General features: G+C 39.0%; 1 protein-coding gene across 2 annotated transcripts in view; it reads right to left on the bottom strand.

Moving 5' to 3' along the window:
* Nucleotides 1-25,118, bottom strand: part of eml6 (EMAP like 6) — a 52,730-nt gene that overhangs the window by 26,044 nt on the left and 1,568 nt on the right. For both annotated transcript variants that reach the window (XM_022669963.2, XM_022669964.2), the window contains exons 2-6: nt 6,038-6,197; nt 5,850-5,948; nt 2,465-2,533; nt 363-548; nt 45-180 (exon numbers count right to left, since the gene is read on the bottom strand). In XM_022669963.2, the coding sequence (XP_022525684.1) occupies nt 45-180; nt 363-548; nt 2,465-2,533; nt 5,850-5,948; nt 6,038-6,197 (650 nt within the window). The remainder of the gene's footprint in view (nt 1-44; nt 181-362; nt 549-2,464; nt 2,534-5,849; nt 5,949-6,037; nt 6,198-25,118) is intronic.

Below are 25,118 nucleotides of genomic sequence, written 5' to 3'. Positions count from 1 at the left end.
AAAGTTCACTTATTTTGGAATCAGTGACAGCAAGAGGGATTTACCTTTATATCCCTGTTCTGCCTCCCTGAGGTCAATCTTGGTGATAGGTTTGAAGTCCACGTCCCAGAGTCTCACACATCCGTCCCGACCCCCAGTGGCAAAGCCTTCCTCACATGCGTGCATACTGAAGATCCCAGCCTATAGAAACAGAACACCTAGGATTAGACCTTTACTTACTGGAGGTTTGGTCTACAGTCATGGCTCTTAAGCTGGGGGGCTGAGCTGTAGGACGATACAGCAACATAGTCCTAAAAATCAAAGCTTGGATATACAGTACATGTCAAACAATGATACAATTTATCAAGCAGCAGAGAACGCACCCCATGAGCAGCCTGAACAGTCCGCACCAGGTTCAGCCCCTTCCAAACGTAGATGTCTCCATTCAGAGCCCCAGAGTATGTAACCTCCTCTTTCGCTGTGGCCAGACACAGAATAGTCTGCAGATCCCCTGTCTTTCCAAAGATTCCCCTTTTGGGTGTCAGTGCGTTCCCACACAACGTCCAAAACTAAAACGGAGATGGAAAATGAGGTAAAGATGAGTGGCACTAATCATCATTAACACAGCAACTTTTATAGAAGATATAATTTACACTGTGTGTTCCACAAAGATATGCATTTCTGGACAAGCTGAGAGATACAGATCCATCACTAAAAGTAATGGAAGCATGTGGACTGGGATGATACAGTTGAATTACAGGATTTTACACTAATATGACACGGGTTACACAACATTATTCAGCATTATTCAGTCCCTGCAAGCACTGTCCTGTCTACTTCACTACGGTTACACAGTGCAGACAGCGATGTGCCGAGCCCAGGCTAGAACTAATAGACACTATAACACAAATGCAATTTTCTTGTGATGACCATCTTTCACATCCTATCTCTCAAAACCTGGTACAGTATTTGATGAAATAAACCACAATTACAAATTTAATCTAACCATCTACTTTTTTGAACATTTTTCTAATTTTACAGGTGGATTTCTTTTAGCTGTGTGATTGACAGTTTTATTGCATGCACAGCCCCTTTCATACCATCAAATCTTAATAAGACCAAAGATTTGATAAGGCCAAATGGAGAGTTTGAAAGAACTCTCTTCGGAGCTAATCCATGGTGGTAACAAAGTGTTTATAGCGCATTATTAGAACCAGGATTATAGATTATTGTTACAGGGTTATTGTGCCCGGCCAAATAATAATAATAATAATAATAATAATAATAATAATAATAATAATAATAATGCTAACACACCATACAACATTAAATTACCATAACAGCAGCACTGCTGAAATGACTTGATGCCATTATGCCACCATCTAAACGAAGCATTCAGAGACGCTTGCTCTTCATGTTCTTGTGTATAGCAGTTGTAGCTGCAGTTTGCTCAACTTCTGTACTTTACTTACTACAATAATGAACACATATCTAATGCTGACATGTAATTTCACACACTATTAAGTGTGGTAGTGTGTGGCTTGGGACACAGCCCTTGGTTTCAGTAGGCACAGCAATCTATGCAATGCATCGATGCAGAATGTAATCAATGCTGTTTATTACACTGAGGAGTCCCCCAGTCAGCATAATAATTACAAGTAATAATGCAGTTATTAATGATTTTTACATAAAAGATCTCCAGTTATGTATCATTAAAGCTCATAGTGAATAAAGCTCAATGCAGAGTGAATACAAATAGAACTGAATATTTCCGGCTTTATTTAACAAAGAACACAAAAGTTAATAAACCCCAAATGTGTTCCATAAAAAGATTAGCCTTTATTTTATTTATTTTATTACCTTTATTTCCATATTTTCTCTATTGTTTTTCTGGTGTTTGTTGACACATGTGCCAAGAGAACTCCCTCTTGTACATCTTGTAAAAACTGAATAAAAGATTCTAGATGATATTCCTGATTAGGGTTTTGAAAGCAAAAAAAAATAAAAACAAGTTTCACATCCTCCCCCAAAAAACCCTCAGAAGTTAATTAGAAGTCTCCCTGGGCATTTATTCAAAGTCAAATTAAATCGAGCCAGGCCTGCAGACTGAGTCGGAGTTATCAGAGGAATGCTTTCTGACAAATGCAGCGCTGAAACAGAGCTTCGCCGCTTTTACAAGCCCTTATCTACAGCGGACAGGAGCAATAAATGAGCTAGTTAGATTCTATCGTTCTCTGTCAGCTTTTCCCATCGGTAATTGCTTTCTGTTTGAGAGAGAGGAGAAAAAAAAGAAAACGGAGTGAGTCTGAAGCAGAGAGAGAAATAATTGAACAGGGAGAAGCAGACGAAGGCGAAGGCGCACTGCGGCGCTCCCACATGGCTTTCCAGAAACTTGTAGGCGTCACCTGCCAAGTTCTAAAGGAACTTTGTGTCGAGAAAGAGAAAGTAATAGAAAGAGAGAAAGCACAGCGTCAAGCCGACTCACTTTGATGTGCTTCACTCCGCAGCTTACCAGCCGGTGCGGCAGGAACGGATCCCAGGATATATCAAAGATCTGAAACGAGCAGTAAAAAGCGTGTGTTTAGACAGGCCATTGGATCCTCAGACTGTAACCACAAAGCTAACACATCTGATCTTCTCCCTAGAGTTTTAACACCACACAATTACATCACAGCTCATCTTCTCTCATCTGTCTGAAATGATATCCTGTCCAATCATCATTCCTGTACATGACCACCATGCTGATGGGAGCTTTTATGCCATGAATATAACACTTTTTTTGGTTTGTTTTTTATTTTACAATTCCATCTGGAAGATGTTCAGGATAAAGCAGGCATAGGTACAAATGTTGACAAAAAATACAACAAAGGCTTTTTAGCTGATCCATGGACATTATTAGTCCTGTGTCCATTTCTCTGCATACTTTACTGTCCTCCAATTAGTCCTCTAAATTGTTCTTGTAAATTTAGGATCACCAGAGTTTTAAACCCATGCAACCATCCCAGAGATGGAGATAGATATCTACATCTATATTCCAAGAGCCATCAGACTTTTTAACTCCTCCCATCGGGGGACGGGATGCTACTGCTGACTGAGTTTAACCCAGTCACACCATATGGACATTATTCAACCACTTAGTTCTTAAATCTTTACACCATCACTTCCCCAACCTCACTTACTGTCAAGTACAGTTACTCATGATTGGGTATTAACATATTCACTTCTCAGAACTATTTTGTAACATACGCATATTTATATTTCTATGGCACATCAGTCACTTTTATAATCAATGTCATTGCACCTTGCACTTTGCTCTGTTAATTATTTAATGACCATTAGCAACATCTACTGCACTGCTCCATTTACATATAGATCTAATACGTTTTTATAGCCTTATATATTTTCTATTTTTTATGTTTTAATTTGTACTGTCGCTGCTGGATGCCTAAATTTCCTTCGGGATAAATGAAGTGTCTGTCTGTCTGTCTGTCTGTATGTATGAGCTTTCTACACACAGGTTTATTACTGTGGCTTCAATATTTCAACCCGAGCTCCTGCATTACATATAGCAGAACTATGAAGCCAAGCCAGGAGGGGCAGGTTGTCATAAGAACTGTCTTTATCAGACGGTCCCAGCTTTTGTTCTGCTCAGTGCTGTCGGTGCTTTAAGCTTAAAGAGCCTGAGAGAAAAGAGAGAGAGGCAGAAAGACAGAAAGAGAGAGATAAAGAGAGAGAGTGGATTGCTTCAGGCCTGCTGCTGTATAACTAGAAGGATAATTTCAGTACTGTATATATGCTTTAACTGAAGGGCACACACACACAAGACCCCTCGCAGGTAATAATGGTTTCCCTTTAGATAAAGGCTGCAGGTCCATGGCTTCAGGGACGCAGGGAAATGTAGCAATCTGAGATATTTGTGCTTTCGATCCATTGGGTATATGGACGGTAGAGTGGATGGATTCTAGTGTTCCAGTGTGCCCTCATGTCTGTTAACTTCTGGCTATCTTATTTTAGCTATAGGATTATATTCAGATCTCCAGCCAAAGTCATTAACAATACTCTGATAATCTATTTCACATTATCTGTATTCCATAATCCAATTACAAATAACTCAACCTCTTTACCTATTTTAGAGTTAGCAACTCTACACCTGTCTGGCACCGATGGAAGTTTGTTAACCACTGTTAAACCACCTATAAGCTATTTAAATACTGCTTCCACAAACTAGTTGCCCACCTTCCATTACTGAAAATAGTGAATTATACATGGACCCTAATTGCTATATGCATGTTTATTATCTTTGTAGTAAAAAAAAAAAACAGATAGAAATTGGTTCCAGATTTTTTTGCTTAACAGTTATTGACAGACTGAGTGAGCTAAGTCTTTCCACCTTTACACGGCTCTAATTTGCTTTGAGCTAACTTTTAGCGAAAAGTCCTTTGGGCTCAAGTTTTGTGTCTTGGAATCCTGTTGCCGCTAAAGAAAACACTGCTGTATGATCTAAAATAAATTAGCCACCAATTTGTGGTTCCAAATTATTCCATTCAAATAAACTGCCATTTTTGGCTGTCAAAAATAGTCATCACTTCCAGCATTATTTTTACCACCAATACTTTGAGAAAAAAAACAGCAAACCTAAGCATGACAGATAATAGACCCTTCTGATTATTCACTAACTTTTTTCAATATTTTCCAGTTTTGACCAGAGAAGGACCGGTCCCTTCAGAAGTTTCTCCCTCCAGATCTGAGGGAGTTTTCCTTGATACCGTCACTTTTGCTTTTCTTACCAGTGTTTCTCCAGAGAGTATAAGTTTTAAGTGTTAACTTTTGTTTTCAGCAACTGCAATCAATGTATCGTTTCTAATGGCCCTAAAATACAGAGAAACATCCATTCTAGTCACAGCATGTGGTTTTCCAGGCAGATGCTGCATATGTTTTTGACTGAAGCAACATCTGCTTAGGAACTGCTGCTACTCGCTATATTTAGTCTTCTAGCAGGAGTATTAATATTAAACCTCCCTGCAAAACTGCCAAACAATGGATGCTTCATAAGAGTCTGTCAACTACTGTCATGGTCTGAGCAGTAGACATTGGTCTGCATTCTATCTACGCCTACAAAACTGTCTAGCAGCAGTACGTCAAATGGACTTGAACCCACCCCACCCACAAACAGATTAAGAAGCATGTGTGCATTCATACATGCAACTGGGCTTGTATAGAGTCCAAAGGAAAAAGATTATGACCCCAACTTTGTTTCTGCACTTATTTTCACAGTGTTCAATGCTGGGTGAAATAATTTGGATGGTGGGCCATTTACAGTACTGCGGCAGCACTGGCATGGTGATGGTATGATAAGTGGTTTAAACACAGCAGTGCCTCTTGAGTATTTGAATACTGTGTCCATTCACTGTCCTCTCCATTAAACACTCCCATCAAACTAGCACCTAGTAGATAAAAGTAAAAATCAGGGTCAGAAACTCATGTTACTGCACAGTTTTTCCATCCAGACAAGATTTAACCAACAAGCATTGACAGTTGATAAATGCATCTCTGATAAGTCAGACTAATATTCGTTTGCTGATTGGGATGGAATATGCAATTTTGCTTGTGCAACAATATATTTTTTTTGTTGTACTGGGAGGAGTTTTGTGATTATTTGTGATCAGGTCATCCACAATGCAGGTGAAAGCCAGGTGTGAATGGAATTTGTATCTGTTTTAAATACTTAATAATCTAAATAATATTGGGTGTGTTTACACTTATATTTTAGCCTATATTTTATTTTTAGCCTATATTTTAACTTTACACTTATATATATTTAGCCTCATCAACGATAGAGCAATGTCCCAATAAAAAAAAAAAAGTCTTACCCTGTCTGAATGCCCCGTGGCAGTGGCCAAGACCCGTCCTTTCTTCCAGTCCCACACAGACACAGTGTTTTTGGCATCGAGACCAACAGACACCAGCCGCTAAGAAAAAGCAGGGACTCAATAAAATGATTTACTTCATAATTTTAACCTAACCTCAAATCAACAGCACCAATGGAGAAGCTACTTACCTGCCCGTCAGCATCAAAGGCCAAACAGGCCACGCCGTGTGTGTGGACATCTCTCAGGATGGAGACAGTGATCAGTGTATACGAGTCCCACACACAGATATATGGATCCTTCCCTACCTGACCAGTGGCCACTTGGATCTTGTCAGGGTGCAGAGCGAGACTGGGAAAAACAAGGAAACAACAAAATTTAATTTATTTTACAGGAAAAGAAGTTTAATTTTTAAATATTTATAGACATCTCCTTGCAATACAGCTCCCCACCACCATAGTGCAGCACCAACATCACATCTGTAACTGCTGTGTGCAGAATGGTCCCCCCACATACAACTGTATAACAGGGATCCCGCGTTCAGCAACTGTATAATGATCGGTAGAAGATAGGAGTCATTTAACAACAGGTGGCCTATAGTGCAATACAGTTTTCCTTCAGGGTAGGTGGGACTAATAAGTGGGGTAAGTGAGAGGAAGGACCGGGTGGGTGTTTCTAATAAAGTGACCAGTAGGTGAAAACACAACGTAGGTGTTTTTATTAAAATGGCCAGCAAGAAAAAGTACAAGGTGGTTGTTTCTAATAAAGTGGCCAGCGAGTGGACATCATGTGTAGGTGTTTCCAATAAAGTGAATAGGCAGAGAAAGAATGAAAGAAAGAACAAAAGAGAGAAAGAAAGGAAGATCTGCTACAAAAGATTTAATTAAGGAAACAGCAGTTAACCGCATGCGGTGTGATAAAACATAATAAAAGAGAAAGGCGAGTGGAGGAAACAGCCCAGCAGGCCCACAGAGAGGAGGGGAGACAATAGAGCTGTTATCAGTGCAGGGAGCCACAGCAGGATAATATCAGCAGATAGCAGAGCAGCTCTCCATCTTCCCTGACAGCACAGCGTATTCAGTCTTTTCATCACGCCAGCTCTCTGAGGAGGGGGTGTGGAGCTCTATCAGCCTCCACACAGCAACAGCTCAGCCGTGGAGAGCCACACTGAGAAGACGTGCTGCTCAAGGACATTTAAAACAAGTTGTGTTTTATAAAATATTCTACTCTTCTGACAAGACATGTATAATACTAATTAATTAGACTAGAGAAGTCTAGAGAGCTGGCTAACTTAAACCCCAATCTGAAGCATTAAAGTCATTGTTATTAGTGGTTACATTTACATTTCTCTTAACAGAAGAAGGGGGGAGAAGAAAAAGAGACAAAATGACTTATACACTTGATCACCTACAGTATCAAAATATTTTGATATATTAGGTCAAGATCCTGTAGCCCGTATAAGGGTAAAGGCATGTTAATAGATTAAACTTTTAAACAAGTATTGGAAAACATAATGTCACAATACTTGAATATATGAGTAACTCCTAACCACCCAGTGTAGATTCTGGAAAAAAAGTCCTACATTTCTTAAAATAATACATCTTAACATCTTGACAAAATAAGATGTTACGGATGTCAGGATCCTGAGAACGTTATTTTAATAAATGTACTCCAAATTGACACATTGTATCAGGATCCGGGCTATCAAGCCAATATCCTGAGAAAAGGGCATGATTTTAAGATAATTCACACTCTACACTGGCACACTGCTGCCAGAAACTAAGCAGCAGAAGAATAATGACAGTAGGACATGTCCAAATCACACACTCCCAAACTCTCTTCCTCCTGCCTATCAGACGGACGTGAGTTTGTCACAGATGATAAATCAGGAGCTGGTCTGCAGTGGGAGTGGATGAAAGCCTGTCACTTTCACTGCAGTTAGACAGCACACACTCCAGCTGGGCTTCTATACAGACCCTCAGCCTCGTCATCTATTCACCAATCTCAGCTGAGGGCACAGAATTGCTGTCGAGAGAATCCATAAAATGCAGATCAAAAGCAGTGGAATGGGGAATGTGTGTGTGTGTGAGAGAGAGAGAGACAGTGAGCTTGTAGAGATTAGAGTTTGAGAGCGTACACCAGCGTGAAATCTGAGCTCCAGCGGTAGATGGAATATCACAGGAGGAGGCATGGGTCAATAAGATGTAAGCACTTGTGAGACTAATTACAAGTATACAAGCGTGTGTGTGTATGTCTGTATAGTAGGGTTATAAATCAAATCATATTTTTTAACATAGGAAATTGCATTACCCGCATGCAGCAACAGAGGAGACTCTTCACACTGCAGACTTTTCTCACATGACACAAGGCAGGAGGGAGAGTGAGGTAGAGCAAGGCAGCAGGAGCTAGAGCGAGGTAGCAGGAGCTAGAGTAAACTAGAGCGAGGTAGTGGGAAGGAGAGGGAGGGAGAGAGGGTAGAAGGTGGTAGAGGGAGTTTGGGCTGTGTATTGGAAGGAACTTGGCAATATGATACACATCATTGTACAGAGGTTACAATATAATGCAATATACTGCTGTATACTGTAGGGCTGGACCCGAATATTCGGGTATTCGGATATTCGTTCGTTGAGTAGGTATTCGGTTTTTAATTTTGGTATTCGGATATTCGTTTTTTTTCTCCTTTCCAGAGTTCCACCTCACTCTAACCACTTCTGTTTTAGCGGGTCCCGTCAGAATATCTTGCGCGCGGGACAGAACTGAACTGTTATTGGCTGGAGCGGGAGTTTAATCCAGACGATGCGGGAGCAAGAAAACTGTAATAATTGTAAAAAAAAAAAAAAACCTAAAGAAAACTCTCAACGCGCAGGATGGACCGACACACACACGCACACACCGATGGTGTTTGGACTGGGGTAAGGAACGGGACCACAGTATTCAGCGCTGCTGTTTTAATAAATATATAAGTAAATTTGAAGCATTAAATGTAGTTTATTTAATTTACATTAGGAACGTGGGGCGGGAGCGGCAGAAATGTGTATGTGGCGGGCGGGCGCGGGATTAAAAGAAGCAATTTTTTTGCGGAGCGGTAACGAGACAGAAACGCGGGAGCGTGGAAGAGTGGGTTTAAAAATCAGTCTCGCGCAAACCTCTATTATACATGATAAAAAAAAATGCAGGCTCTTCGAAACTGATTTATATAATAAAACGTAATGGGTAATGTGGCAACAGTAGGGGCTAAATCGGTTACAAAAGCCTGGCCTACAAAAATGATGTTTGAACGAATTTCCTCTTATCTAATATAATTTAAAATGGTTTAAAAATATAAAATAATTTCTAAGCAAACGAAATATTTAATATTGAGCTTATAGCCCAAGTGCAAAAATACAAAATCAGTAATACGGCTATGCCCTGCACAATGCTTAAACCGAAATAGACCAAGTACAATAACGTCATTAACAATGACTTTCCCCTACTCTAATATAATTTAACATGGTTTAAAAATATAAAATAATTTCTAAACAAACGAAATATTTAATATTGAGCTTATAGCCCAAGTGCAAAAATACAAAATCAGTAATATGCCCTGCACAATCCTTTAACCGAAATAGACCAAGTACAGTTTACAATGACTGTCCTCTAATATAATTAACAATGTTTAAGAATATAAAATACTTCCTGAACAAACGTTTTTTTTTGTTTGTTTTTTTAAGCAAATAGCCTAAGTGTGAAAACACAAACAGCAATTTACTGGGCTGGCTTGCGCAGCGGAGAAACCGTGCAGCAGCAGCCTCCTAGCCTGCTTACGCAGCGGATAAGCCGCGTGTGGGGCAGCAGAAATTCCGGGATGAAAACACAAAGAAATCTGAGCTAAAAACACAGAAAAAATATGGGGGATAAAAACACCAAAAATCCGGGGTGAATATGTCTCGTCGGTCAGAGCAAATTGAACATTTTTCAGTGGATTAAAGGGGCCGTGATTTGCTTTTTTTTATTTTTTTTTTTACCTCTTTTTTTAAAAACGAATATTCGAATATTCGCTTCGAATCAGTGCCGAATATCCGGAGCTCAAAAAACGCTATTCGGGCCAGCCCTAGTATACTGTAAGTAAGGCAATATACTACAATTGTTTAAATCTAATTTTAGAAAAACTCTCAAAAGTACAAAACACACCAGCCAATTTATAAAATAGCAGCCAGTGCCCTCGTAGAGGATAGCGCAGCGACTCGGTTCATCAGCTCACAGACACCCTCGGCTGTGGACATTACCTTAGGAGTGATGTGGGGAGCGGAGCCGGTAGCTTGATGGCAAAGCTGCATGAGCGGGGGTTCGAACCTGCAACCTCCTGCTCATAGTGGCAACGCTTCAGACCGCTGGACCAGACACCAATCTTTACATATAAACTAAATTAAATTTTTTTTTTTGTAATTGATCCAATATTCTAAAACAAAATAGTGATACTTTAGTGTATCAATATTTTATTTTGTTCATATCATACACCCTAGTATGTAGTTAGGCCTCTGTGTTAGGGGGCATAAGATGAATTGCTGACCCATAAAAAGTGTTGACATTGATGGTGACAGTGAATAGCAATGTGTCACTGGAGCTTTATTTAATGTTTCATTAATGTCTATGTCATCGGCTGTAGACTAACACAACAGAAAGAACACACTAAGTTGCATGCAAGATCAAAATCAGGACTGATCACTGGAAGATGGTCGGGGGGGAGGGAATAAATAAAGAATACTTACATTTATACATGAAAAAATCAGTATCTTGTTTCTCAGTCCCATTACTTTTGCAAACATTCCTATTGAAATAATTAATTTGGCTATGTAGTATGTGTTTCTTTAGTGATTAAAAAAGTATGTTTTGATAGCCTTGTTTATATTTAAAACAAAAAAATAAATAGATTAATCTTACGAGACAACTTGGATGTCTTTTTTTTTCTTTTTTTACTGCATTGCCAAAGGATTGATTGGAACTCTATCTGTATCATGTGATCGGGACATCCCTAGTTACCTTGCCATAAGCAAGCTGGCAGGTGTGCAACCTCACTCACAAGATAACACCTCACAGAAAGAAAGCAGACACACACTTTAAATGTTCACAGCGTTTAGTAGATGGTGTATTCTGATGGTGTTAAAACCAGATGTATGAATATTTTTTTGATGACAGTGACAGTGTGCGTGTGTGTGTTTGTGTAAGTACACATTTAATGGGTAGCTGGCTTTTAGAGATGCACGGTGTATAGTGTATGTAAAGTGTGTGAGTGTAGAACGTGTGTCTGAATGAATCAGGATGAATGTGTGTCTGGGTCTGTGCTCATGCATGTACGCATGTGTGTGCACGTGCACAAGTGTTTGGGTGTCTTAAAGCACTTTACTCATGGCCCCTGCGGCCATTACACTAAGCTAAATGTGAATCAGTGATTACAGATGGATTGTGGGATAGATCTGCCGGCTTAGTCCACAATGTATAGCTGGACTTATGCCAAGCGAGAGCATAAAGAGTGAGAGTAAAATAGACAGAACATAAAGCGTGGAAGAGAGGAAGGAAATATAAAGAGTGAGAGAGAAAAAAAGAAACCAAAGTGCAAGACAGAGCCTAAGAGAGCCTAAAGAAGGCATAGACTGAAAGGAAGTGAACATAAAGAGACAGTGCAAAAAAGCAGACAGTGAGAGTGAAAGCAATTGACGAAGGACGGGCAGATGGACAGACAGATAATTACAGTTGTTAAATATTTAGTGTATCAATAAGTGTCAGTTTTTTTTTTTTTTACAAATTCGCACAGCTCTAGTCTATGGGTTATAATATTAGTGTGTAGTACACAATTGGGACACAGCTTTACCAGAGAACCCAAAAGATGTGGAAATAGAGTGAAGAACAACAAGAGAGAGAGAGAGAGAGAGAGAAGAATAGTAGGCATAATTAGAGAGGCAGTAGAGGAATAAAACTGCCAGAGCATAAATGCCTTAAAACAGGAGTTTAAAAAAATAAGAGGAGCAGAGAGGAAAATGTAGAAATAAATGATAAAGAAAGAAGAAAATATGACAGCAGCAGAACAGAGGGTGAGAGAAATAAGGCACAGTCTGGACAAGCGAGGGGGAAGCAGTGGAGAGCAGGGTTAGTGCTGCAGGCTCTGTGCAGTGGAGTGGGAATTCCAAGCCGGGCCACGACAGCAGAGATATGGCAATGCCTCCCCTCATTCCAACTGGCCTCACACACCACATACAGCACGCATGGCACACACAGTCTGTGCAGCTAGCCAGACGAGAATGTTCAAAGCAGTCAACCAGCACCACAGAAGCCTTGAAGCGACGCTTCAGCTAAAAATCTCATTTACACAGTCTCCCCACCCCCTTACCCATACTGTACCCATACAGTCAAGAAAAGTTCAGAATCCAAAGTTAACTTCTTTAGTTTTGAACTGGAGTTACAAGGATAATGTTTCTAGCTAACAAGTACTGAAACTTTCTTCACAAAACCAATGCTTAGATATATGGCCGCCTTCATTGTTTTAGCTATACTAGCTACGTAATCAGCAAACAACTCAACACAGTTTGAACCAATAAAGCCATAAATGTCGACCATGTTGTTGAGTTGACAACCAGACTCTTTCAAATTTCTTTCAAAGTAATGGAGCAAACTAAACCTACTACAATCCAGTTCAACCCACAAGCTTCTGCAAGAAATTCAGCACACACAGGTGACAATTTAAAGAAGATGAAATAATAAATGTTTTAAACAGTATTTGGACTAGTCAAGACCAGAAAATACATTTGGTGAGAGAACTGGCTTTGAAAGTATAAATACTACCAAGTTCAGCACATCTAACCAAAAAAACGGTTGTTGGATTGGATTGATAACTAATAAAAATAATGACATTTTTTGCAAGTGGTAAGCTTTCTTTACCAGTTTATAATAATAGTTTCAATTCTATAGATAATTTACACAGTTTACCTCCTACCCACAGTGTACTCATCCAGTCAAGACAAGTCTGGCATCCTAAGTTTGCTTCTATTGTTTTGTGCTAGAACTAATGTTATAAGGATAATATAAGGATCACTGAAAGTTTATCCATGGTTGCTGCTATTGTTTTTAGCAATGCTACATCACTTAGCCCATTTCAGCAATTAATAATGTATCATATAATGTAAAAAAACACAAAGGTCTGTTAAGTCAGTTAGGAATTACATAATGACCTGACACAGTTTGAACCAAGTGTGTGATGATTTATGCATCCAGTATACACAAGGCTGTCAAGTGGTTAGCTTCCATTATTGATTAGCTACATGAGCCTCGTAGATCCACTGAAAAACGAAAGAAAACTTAAGGCAACAAAATATTTATTCGCTAACAGACTTAAAAGCTGTTACTATCAATATAGGGAACTCATAGCAAGCGCATAAGCACATTTTTAACTTAAATAGTTAACTAAATAACAAGATAAGTTAGCTAACATGCTAGCCGCTAACATACTAATCACTAACAGGCTGGCCGCTAACAAGCTAACCGCTAAAAAACTACACGCTAACGGTCTAGCCGCTAACGGTCTAGCCGCTAACGGTCTAGCCGCTAACGGGCTAGCCGCTAACGGGCTAACCGCTAACGGGCTAACCGCTAACGGGCTAACCGCTAAACTACCATCTGTCCGACCGAGTTCCTACTAAATGAGGCTCAACCACACAAAGGTAGAAGTTAAAGCTTCAAACCTGAGCAAACAGTTGAGTGAGGTTTTCGAGGCACAGCTTGGAGACTCCTGTATGCCGCTTCAGTGGCTTTTTTTCTCCGACATGAACAGCAAACACTACTGTCATTATTACCAAACAGCCGTGAAACTTGGAACTAGGTAGTCCCAAGGTTGCCAAATCCACAAAATATCCAGCCCGAGCTCAGTCTAAAACTCGCCATTCAGAAGCTTAAACTAGCCCAACATATCTCTGGCACAGGTCTGAAGCAAATGGCAAAACAACACATTTGCTTATAGGGATTTATCAGTACTGATGTTTACCTTAAAGTTATTAATAGTATTGTATTGTTACAGTTTTAAATTCCAGTCAAGAACATTTAATAGTAACATAATTAGCAAAAGAAAAACACTGACTTTTACTTTTAGAAACTAGAACATAAATATTTTCCCATACTTTTCCAGACCGGGAAATGTAAGTTACAGCTATGGAATAAAATAGGAGACCACTTAAAAATTAGAGTTGAGTTTCTTTGATTTTATCGTTTTGTGACTTTTCTCTTTTCATTCTCTTTTCTCTCCTTTTCATGCTGTCATTGATGTTGTTATGTTCTCCTGGTTCTTATTGTTGTAATTATTGCAGCAGTAATGTTTTAAAAGTAGCTCAAAAAACGCATCCTGTCACTCCTGAATTTTCACCCGCGACTGGATTTCCAATCAAGCCCAATTTGGCGGGAAAACCGCGAAACTGGCAACTCTGGGTGGTCCTGTGTTTTTTTTTTTCCCCCTACCCGTTTTCGGAGAGTGACTTAAATTCAGTGAGCACCCTCATCATGTGACCGTCTTAAATGCACATGAATGAATTAACCTAGCTATTTTGGACTTTATTATCCACAGAGCACAAATCAGGCACGTTAGACATAAAATATTAATTAATACCATCATTGTTTGAAGAGACCTATAACAAACTTAAGTATATTTGAATACTTCTGTATCTACCTTATTCTGTGTGTTATTTACAGGGTTCCTACAAATTTGAAGTATTAAAATTATATATTTTTTCCAGACCATAATGTAGAGAGTTAAATTTAGAGAAAATTCAAATAATTTGTGAGATTTCTGTAAATACACTTACTCGATATGAGTTCTATCAACGGCCATATAGACAAGGCATTTTGTATAGACCGCTCACAAACATTTTCACATCTGCGCTTCCAAGCAAATTAGTTTTATGTTTTAAAAACTAGACAGATACTACTAATCTTGGAAAATATAAATATTTTTTCAAGATTTGTAGTTTTCATATTTCAAACTTTTCCAGACTGGGAAATGTATTCAATCAAATTCCATCCTTTTCCATACTGTTTCCATGTGTTTACTTTGTGTTAGATATTTTGGTGCAGCAGCTGGCCACTAATACAGTTCACACCCACGGTGATAATAAAAACAGAATAAGTAATATAGGTTTAATGTGCTCAGTTATATAGTTAGTTAGTCAGTTATATACTTATTAAAAGAAGATGAGAAGTTTGCTTTACCAACAATGTTTTGAACACAACACAAATAAATAAGGGTATTGAGGATTTAAATTAATTTTATATCCACCACCGTCCACAGAAGATGAGCTGTGTCTATAGTTGACAGGGCTAAACTTAACTAAATCAATGCCCATATGTCTGCTCCTACCATTTTATAGACAATAAACCAACACCAGAACGTCCTGACCCAGAGAAACGGGTTCTTGGTTCTGAAGCTTTGGTGAGGTTAACCTGGTACACCACCCACCCTCTAGCCCCTGTATTTGTAAGATTAGCTCTAAAGCTAACATTTTCTCCCACGGACTAACAGCAGCGACCTGTCTGCTTCACAAGAGCTTCAGAAATAAGAGCTAAGAGCAGAGGTGTGGAGGTTTGGGGGGATGTATTACATTTATTTCCTTTATCTAGAAACACAGCCCCTCTTCTCTAAAAGAGAGTGGATATCAGTTAGCAAGCTATTGAACTAGCTCTGCACAGCACTCCTGTCTTTTTGTATTTTGTGGGCGAAAGCTGGTAAGGTATGTTAGTGTAAATAGCTATAAATAAGATTAAGACTACTTCATGATAAGTGTCCACAGGAGTAGCTACTTCAGACAGCATATACTTTCAATACAATCATAAACCAATTATTATGAACTGACTGGATATTCTAACACAAATGTGGAAGAAACAAACTCTTGAAAGTGGGCGTGGCAGAATAAGATCCACTATCTGGTATTATCATCATACCATCCAACCCTAGCACAATATATTGTGCAATATCATACAAGGCAAAATTCATAAAACATTACTCTTTATTAATACTTTTTGCTCCTTTATACAGAAGCAGGTTATATCTACCCAATAGCATTTATCCTACTCCACTGTGTGCTCATTCATGTTATGAAGACTGGTCTATGCAGGTGGCCTTAAAAAAAAAGTGTTAAATATGGAAAAAGAAGACAACTAGCTGAATCAACTCTTTAGATACTGGTGATCATTCCTATATTTCTCATAGGACCCCAATACATACCTCTCCAAACATTTAGAACCATTCAAAGCAGGATGCTCAAACAGGACGCAGCATCTGTTCATCATTATAATTGCAGGCGTAAGTTGACGTGAGTGTGATGTAAAATTCATGAGCGTATTTCTCAGTGTCAGGTTAATATGAGTGCTGTGGATGCAGGTATAAAGGGAGTAGTCATGTCTCGGCTCAGGTCGGTGACTTGTGAGTGGTGAGGCTCGGAGATGAAGTGATTGGACAGGGCAGTCAGTCACGGGTAATTGGGCCTGATGGATGTGAAGAAGACCTCTGGAGATAGCGGGATGTTCATTCCATGCCCGGACTGGATGATTTCCTAAACTCAGACAAACGGAAGAGTCTCACAACTTTAAATGATATAAATATTAATATTTTCTTAACCTGTTCACAGCTACAGACCATAGTATATAATGTAGAGTGATGGAATATGGGCTTCATTAGAATAAATTCTAAAATAGCCTAAAAATAGCCCATGTGTTTTACAGCTAATGGGCGCTCAAGCTTATATAATGAATATTCATTCTGTATTTTCTTAGAAAAAAAGGATTTTGCTCCCAAGCTAAACAAGCTAAACACCTCCAGAGAAACTGATGCTGATACATTAATAACGCTGAGTCCAGCTCTGCGGTCTCGAGGTCACTTGTACAGGTCAGATTCACTGTACATGTGATCAGGCAAGGAACAAACAAACCTGACCCTCCTCTAACCTTACACCGCTGACAGCAGTAAGACACCAGGGACACAGATTACCTTGCAACGGTGAGATTTCCTTTCTGAAATCATGGATAGTCAACTACTCGTGCATTTCTTCTGTGAAGCCATTTCAAAAATACTTAAATCTGTTTAAACTTAATTGCCAACTTCTGTATCTGTATCATAGCACCACAAAAACCTATGAGATGTTTTCAATCTCAAAATCTGTAGGAAGAATTCCAAAGAATGAATTACATATACTACAAGCCTGGATAAGTTGTCTAACTTAAACTTTTTAATTTGGTCATCAAAGATGCCTCAAAAATGTTTTGGTTAAATGTACTTAAGATCTTAAACATTATATATTAGAACAACTATACAAATACATTAGCTATATGAACTAAGTGCCAAAAACACTGACGCTTCCATGGGAAATGACAAATTATACTAGGCACAATATTGGTGCCTGATTTAAAGTCCCATAACATGAGGGCACGTCAGAGTACATGCATTGTAAAAAGCTATTTAATAAAGCTTACCCAAATATATGTTTAGAGATGCCTTTTCTAATTCTTACAAATTATCAAAGGCATACGAGGTTCTAAAAGTTCCCCCCTACAACACATAACTAACAAGATAATTCATCCTAGTTTTACAGATGTTTAAACATCCATATGACCAATCAACTGTGAGTAGTACAGGAGAGAGACACCATGTGTTGTTACCATCTTCATTACTGCAGATTAAAAGATCTCGAGAGTGAATCTGTACTCATGAACCCGGCTCCACAGCAAGAAGGATGTACCCTAAATTCCCTCAACGCAGAGCAACATTTGCAATTCTCTACAGAACTTTTTAATGGGGCCTTTTTAAAGCTAACCTCCCCCCTGGCTACACAATAAACTGGGTTAATACACTCCCTCTTCAGACTGCCCTCATATGCCATGACCAGGGAAGATTTATGCTGCGGTGGATGAATGTGTGTGTGTGCGCGTGTGTGTGTAAGTGTGTGTAATTGTGTGTGTGTGGTTTGCACTCTTCTTTGCACTCCTTTATATACCACAAGGTTGCAGAGCCCGCAAGGACGGCTCCGGTTGAATGACTGATGCTGTTCTATAAGCGCCTGGCAGATATATAAATATAAATTGTACCCTGAGGGTTCGTTTTGTTTAGAATTCTATCCAAATAAATTAGTGCTTCTAACCTCCAGGTGCTTTAGATTAGTAACGTGTCCTTCTGCTGCCATAACGCTGAGGCAAGCGATTCCCTATGCTGGTCTGAGGTCATCTTATGTAAGAAACGACGACATGACATTCAAGCATTCTGTCCAAGCAGGTGGAGGTGTGAGAATGTACCTTCTGGGTCGTGCCAGCTAGCTGAAAGGATGCCTGAGGCAATCATAGTAATAATGAATGCATCAGAAGAGACCTTGCACTGAGAAAAGTAATGTGTGGGAGTAACTTGATTCAAATGCATTGAATGAACCTCAATTAAATCCTGTCTGTGTTATTGAATATACACACTCATTGACTATAACAAATATCGCATTGCGGATTGCTACAGAAATTTGCATGTAGTTAAATTTTACGCATGTGTGTAAATAATTACAGATGAGGTCTGATTATACATTGTATCTTGCCACATGAGCTTTTAATGGTGCCCTATAAAAAGGCTCTATAAGACAACTATTGGCTAGTGTACCTGTTGGTGAGAGATTGTTGACTGCTACACATGCCTCTATGATGTACATTTTTCCCAATTGACAGGCTTTGACAGAGGGGACATCCCTGGACTGAGAGAAACTAAATGGTTGTTTTAACAAACTGCTTGCCATCTAGGTCATCCATCAGCCAACCACTGTCTTCTTTGTTTGCCGTCTTTAGCAATGAAATTAAGTTTTGTTTGGAATCTGACAGAACGTTTTGGTCCAAATATGGAGGCATTGGTGTGAACGCTTCAGTCTTGCCTGTAGAGTCTGTAGAGTGACACACTGCCTCCTAGAAGTGATATTAGGGACACTAATAGCTCAGCGAAATGTGCAGAACATCCTGCGGCCACATGTGTTACCTTTCATGGAAGGGCTTCCAATTGCATTTTTCAGCAGTATAATGCTCTCCCACATACAGCAAGGGTTTCCAATGAATGTCTCGACTCGAACGCATTGCAATATTTCCTCTGCCTGTGTGTTCATCAGATTGTTTGTTAATTGAGCCTTAATGGGACCAGCTGGGAAGCCAGCTTCAGAAACCTATGAGTGTGCAGGATCTACAGGGCCAACTGCAACATCTGTAGGCACATCTGCTTCAGGATGCTATATGGAGAAATTGCTGAAACAATTTTTAGTTGCGCGTTCAACCACTGCTTGGCTGTACAGTGGCGATAATTACAAAAGAGCCTGAAAGCCAAACCACATGCTGTCTGAATGCAGTTACAAGGCACTGGAGCCTAATCAGTATGGAGCCTAATCAGTATGCCACAACTGGGTAAGTGTGTGTGTGGTGTTTTGGCTGAGTCTGGTGAGAATCTGAGGGAAATGATAATTTGGCGTGAGTCGAATCAGGCGATAAGAATAGCAACGCTGCCTGGGGGGCTCACAGAGCATGCTGCTAAACGCTTGCTGTGCTTTTTGGGCCGAGCTCTGCTTTGACAGATTGAGAAACTGAAGAGGGAATTAAGACACTGCATCTCACTCTCAGCCAACAAACGGTCAGACATTGGCTTAACCTTCAGAGATAAACTGTGGCTAAACTGCTAAAAGCAGATGCTTTTCTAGTTGAGAAAAAAGTGCTGGTTCTTGGGAAAGAAAACCCCATTATATAGAGGTATGTTGGTAACACTACAATAACACAGCCCTATAACTATTAAATATATTATGTTGTAGATTGATAATGTATAAAGCCAAGCACCATAGATATTCACACAGCTTACACACATTTATGAAAGAATGAGTTGCTCTCAGGAGCTCAGTGATAGGATGCCACCTGTGCAATAAGCCAGTCGTGAAATTTCCTCACTATCAAATATTCCACATTCCAATTGTAAGTGCTATTTTAACAAAGGGAAAGCGACTGAGAACAACAGCAACTCAACCATAAAAAAATAATAGACCACGTAGTGTGAGCTTGGTGTGGAAGAACTTGACTGGTCTGCACCCAATACACCTTTGGAATTAATAAGAGTAGAGACTGCAAACCAAATCTTCTTGTCCAACGTCAGTGTCTGTCCTGACCTGAACCACAAATATGCTTCAGGAAGAATTGTTAAAGCTCACCTTCCGCGAAAATCCAATTTTTCTTGTTTTTTGTGGAATACAGTAGGTCTCTCCGAGTTGAATGTGTACACCTGCACATTAAACTGTTTTGCAGCCCCCATTGTCTGCAGGAGCTAAGCAAAGAAATCCCCCCTCCCCCCCTCCGAAAAACGGGTGAATTTTGAATTATCTTTCTGCCTACGTAGGCAGAAACTCACAGACCAGCCCACCTTGGCTCGAGAAACTCCCAGAGGCGGAGCTGAAGCGACGCAACATCACCGCTCATCAGTTAGGAGGTGGGAGGCAGTGAGCGGCAGAGCGGCGGAGGGGCGTCGCAGTGCTCCTAGCCAATCAGAGGAGAGATATTTGCATGCTGTTTGCATGTATGAATATTCATGAGCAAAGCTGGAATCCGGTCATTTTGGACACACCCCTAAAACAGTCTATTAAAAAAGAGCTATACAGAGACACCTGAGCACTTTTTTTTACAAAAACGGCTCACATGTCATTCATTCATACTAGAGACCACAACTAGACATTTTAAAATGAAAGAAAAAACGACGGAAGGTGAGCTTTAAAAACTCCATAAACACACCCCTAAACATGGTGGAAAGCCTTCCCAGAGGTGTTAAAGCTGATATAGCTGCAAATAGTGGGTCGACATCATACTAAACCTTATGGACTAAGAAGAGGATGTCACTCCAGTTAATTTGCATGTAAAGGCAGACAAGCGAATACTTATGGCAATATTTTTTGTAGGTGTAATTGTTGACTATATAGATATTTTTAAAAGTACATTCTAGTATACACAGTGCCACCTATTTTTGATTAAAAATAATTCAAAAAGAGGACACATGAATTTGCAAAGTATTTGTAAATATTATGAATTGCTTTTAATTATTCAAATGGTAGCATTTAGAGCCGTAGTATGGTTTGGTGCATTCAATCACTCATAGAATATATGGTAGCCTTTGTGCAAAGAGTAATAAATATGACACAGGTTTCACCCAGAACGATAAAATATTGATAAAATCTGATGAAAAATCATGAATAGTTTGAAGCATTTGGTTCTATAATTTACAGAAATGTCATCTCTCCACACTGTTTCCTTACTTGTGCCACAATAACACTGACCCTCCTTTACATGCAGCATAATCAGCAAGCTAATTGGCTCTTTATAGTGAATGGCAGGTCATTATCTGTAAACAGATGCCATGCTAAACATTACAAATACTCTCTTCCATATTTCAACCAGTAACTGGTTTCCCCATTTAAAAGTTCTTAGGCCAAGCTTAGCTGAAGCCGATTGGTGTCTGACTACGGCAAGTGCAATTTTATGTGCAATAGACAGAAGAGTGTCTTTACTGGTAGGAATGGGTTAAAGCTTTGAGTGTTTGAGTAAATAGAATTGAAATGCTTTTTAGTTTTGCAGCCAACTGTGATCTACTAGATGCTGATTTATATTAGCCCTACAATAAAATATAACATATTCATGAGTTTACTATGTTCACTGTGTACATAGTACTATACAACATTATGTGGAACAAACTAAAACTGTAAGCTGTAACCTTAAATTGTAAAATTAAACTGTAACTGTAACCATAAACTACAACTGTAAACCGAAACCGTAAAACTGCCCCTGTAAACTGTAACTGTAAAAACTGAAAGTCATTGAAAAGTAGCCATTTGGGTTTTTTCTTGGTTGCTCTTTTCCCATTGTACCAAGTCGCGATATGAACTGAACCGTGACATCTGTGTACTGTTACACCCCATTATCTAACTCAGCAGCAGTTGTCGAGGTCGCTCATAAATACAAATGCTTTTTCGCGTACAGTTCCTTGGCATTAAAAGCAGGCTCGGCACAGAACAGGCCATCTGTAGCCTGCAGTGCAGCCTGGAGTCAAATCTGTTCAAGTGTTCACATCCATTCATAAATATTAAAGATCAGACTGAGCAGCAGACAGAAAGAGACAAGGTCTGAAGGAGGTAGGAGGCAGAGAAGACGGGCGGCAAACCGACTGTTGAGAGAGCAGCTCTCTCAGATCAAGCACTTCATGAAAAAGGAGTGTGTGAATGGGTGTGGGTGTGTTTGGGTGCATTTCCTTCTGCCTTCATGCCGTGACTTCTAAAATCCTTCACACTGAACCAGTCCTGCAGCCTGCCTAACCCAGATCCTACAAATCCACATGGGCTTTAGCGCACTCTCTGAGCAGACCAAGCTTACCCAGAGGCAAGAGAATGGAAGAAGAGACCACTTTGTCATGGTCATTTACTGCTCTGCTTCTTCCACATCTCAACGGGCCATCACTAGCTTCAGGATAAATAGCGCTGAGCTTTGTTTGACATGAAAAGGCCTTAAATGCTGCAAACCCATCATCATCTCTATATAATGTTACCATGAGCTAGATTTAAGCTTTTTATAGTTTCAATATTTAAAAATGCCTGCTGATCTGAACATTTCATGAAGAGTGAATGGATTATTGGGAAAAAAATGACCTGGAATAGAGTCATTGTAATTGTTCTATTACTAATCATTAGGGATGTACCAATTTGATCCAATTAAATTGAGCCAATCCATGCATACATCAATGGATTAGTTACGAGTCTTTCTTATAGCCACAGCATCCAGAGTGCCATCTGGTTTTCTCATGATGCCAGCCGGCAGCATTGAGGAGAGTTCTCAAAAGGTAAATATATGATTAGTTAAGAGTATACAGTGTTTCACAGTGGAGAATTAAAACATAACATTAAATCTGAAACTATATAAGGCTATTGTCAAAAAAACATGAAAAAACATTGCACATTTGTTGTTACACTACCACTGGACAGAACCAGAGCTAATGCTAATAGACACACGATATAGAAAGCCAAAAAACAGCACATTTACCTCATTCTAAAAGTTATTTCAAACCAATAGTCCACAAACAACAGATATCAGCCCAGAGTGAGTACCAATACACACAAACACACAGCAGTAGTTTTAAAAGTACTAGGACAGTCAGACTGCATTATAAAACATTAAAAACATAATATAAAACAATAAAGTCAAGATTGCCTGATTATATAAACTGATATAAAATCATAATCATTTTACTTCAGTATTAATCAGCAGGACACCTTACCTAAACAGTGGCTGTATCATTTATACAAACAGTAAGATCAGACTGGATTCATATTGGGCTAATACTCAGCATTAAGGGACCTAAATACTAAATATGTTGTACTACATTGATACTAATAATCTTCCCATCTTTTTTAAACATACCATTTTATCAAGATCTTTCAGTACTCTGTGTCTTAAAGCATTGACTTCTTTAACCCCAGTCGATACACTCTACCTCAGCACTGGCATTAAATACACTCTTGGTGCTGTCGACAAGGCCAATATTTACATGCGCTTCAATGTGAGGCCAAGCCTTGGGCCTTTTAAGGCTAATGATGGGATACTAAAGCTCAGGATCGTTGATCCGTCTTTGCCCATATTAAGAGCCGACTGCCTTGTTAACCCAGGGAATCATCCACTCCATTGCACTTGATGCTCCTGCTTCATGAAGCAACCCATCTCTGGTGCTGCAACAATCAGATACCAAATAAATCATTGAGGCTATTACCAAGCTACATTCAATTTAGTAATGCTAAGTCAGTAAAGCAAAGAAACAATAACTAAATGGAAAAGAACTGAACTGAATGCATCAGAATGTGTCTGAATTAAACTGAATAAAACTAAACTAATCTGAAATAAACCAAATTCAAATTTAACTGAATTAGCTGCAGATGTAGATACCACTTAATAGAAAGACCAGTGGCTGCTCAACTGCACTAAAATGCACTGATCCAACTAAACTATAATTTGACAAACAAGACTTAATTGATCTAACTTGAACTGAAATTAATAAACTAAAGTGCATTACAACGAAGTTGACATGCAGTAGTGCAAAAATCCCACAAAAACTGCACATACGTAAGTAACTTATGCTAAACAGAAAGCAAAGAAGTCATTTAACTTAATTTGCAAACTGTGATTAAACTAGAATAAGCTGAACTGGATTACAATGACAGCCAAATTCTAAAATCTGAGAAGACCAGAAGCTGGGTGACAGAACTGAATATACATTTTATGAAACACTATTAGAGAAAAAGCATCTGCAGAATAAAATATTATTTTGATTTACCTGAACTGAGTTTAACTATATTTACACTCAACTAAACAATCCTAAACAGGTCTAAACACAATGGAATTGAACTACTGAAATTAATTGGATCATGGGATGAACTGGACTGAACTGAAATCAGAATTAAGAAAAAACTAATGATTTTAAACCTCTATGAATGAACCAGAATCTGCTGAAGTGAGTCTGACTGAATTCATACTGAACTAATCAATTCTGCAAAGGCCTGATAAAATTAACTGGAATTAATCCATATGAGAGAATCATCAGCTGCTAAAATGAGTTGGATTTGTGTTAAATGAATTAAGCCAAACTAAATTCACACAAAATAATCGATCCAGATTCTTAAATTGAGTTGAATTATTAGGGATGTACCAATTTAATGTATATTTAAATGGATCGTGTATTAGCTTTTTTAATCCCAATTCAGTTCTAAATCTTTGTTATAGCAACAGAGTTCAGGGTGCCGTCAATTAACAGAAGTTACTGCCCACTGTGCCCAGACAGCAGCATTGAGGAGAGTTCTCAGAATGTAAATTAAACTTAGTTTACAGTATACAGTGTTTTACAGTGGAGCATTAAAACAAAACATAAAATCTGGAACTATATAAAGCTATTGCCAAAACGATCCTAACAGTTTTGCTGCCGTGGAAAAATATTGTGCATTTGTTCTTAGACCACCGCTGAACAGAACCAGCACTAATGCTAATAGACACAAAAATGAATTGTGGGCTGAACTGGACTGAATCATACTTTGAACTCAACTCTGAATTAAATGCAATTAACTGATTTTGAATCCATATGGGACAAGCAGCAGCTGCTGAATGAAATCAGTTAGATTTGTTTTAAATGAACTGAGACAAACTGAATTCACACAAACTGAACAATCTTGACCCTTAAGATATATTGAT

This window comes from Astyanax mexicanus, chromosome 16 (genome assembly GCF_023375975.1).
Source record: "Astyanax mexicanus isolate ESR-SI-001 chromosome 16, AstMex3_surface, whole genome shotgun sequence".
Classification (NCBI taxonomy): domain Eukaryota; kingdom Metazoa; phylum Chordata; class Actinopteri; order Characiformes; family Acestrorhamphidae; genus Astyanax; species Astyanax mexicanus.
The sequence above is the reverse complement of the archived record's forward strand: the minus strand, read 5'-3'. Positions and strand labels throughout refer to the sequence as shown.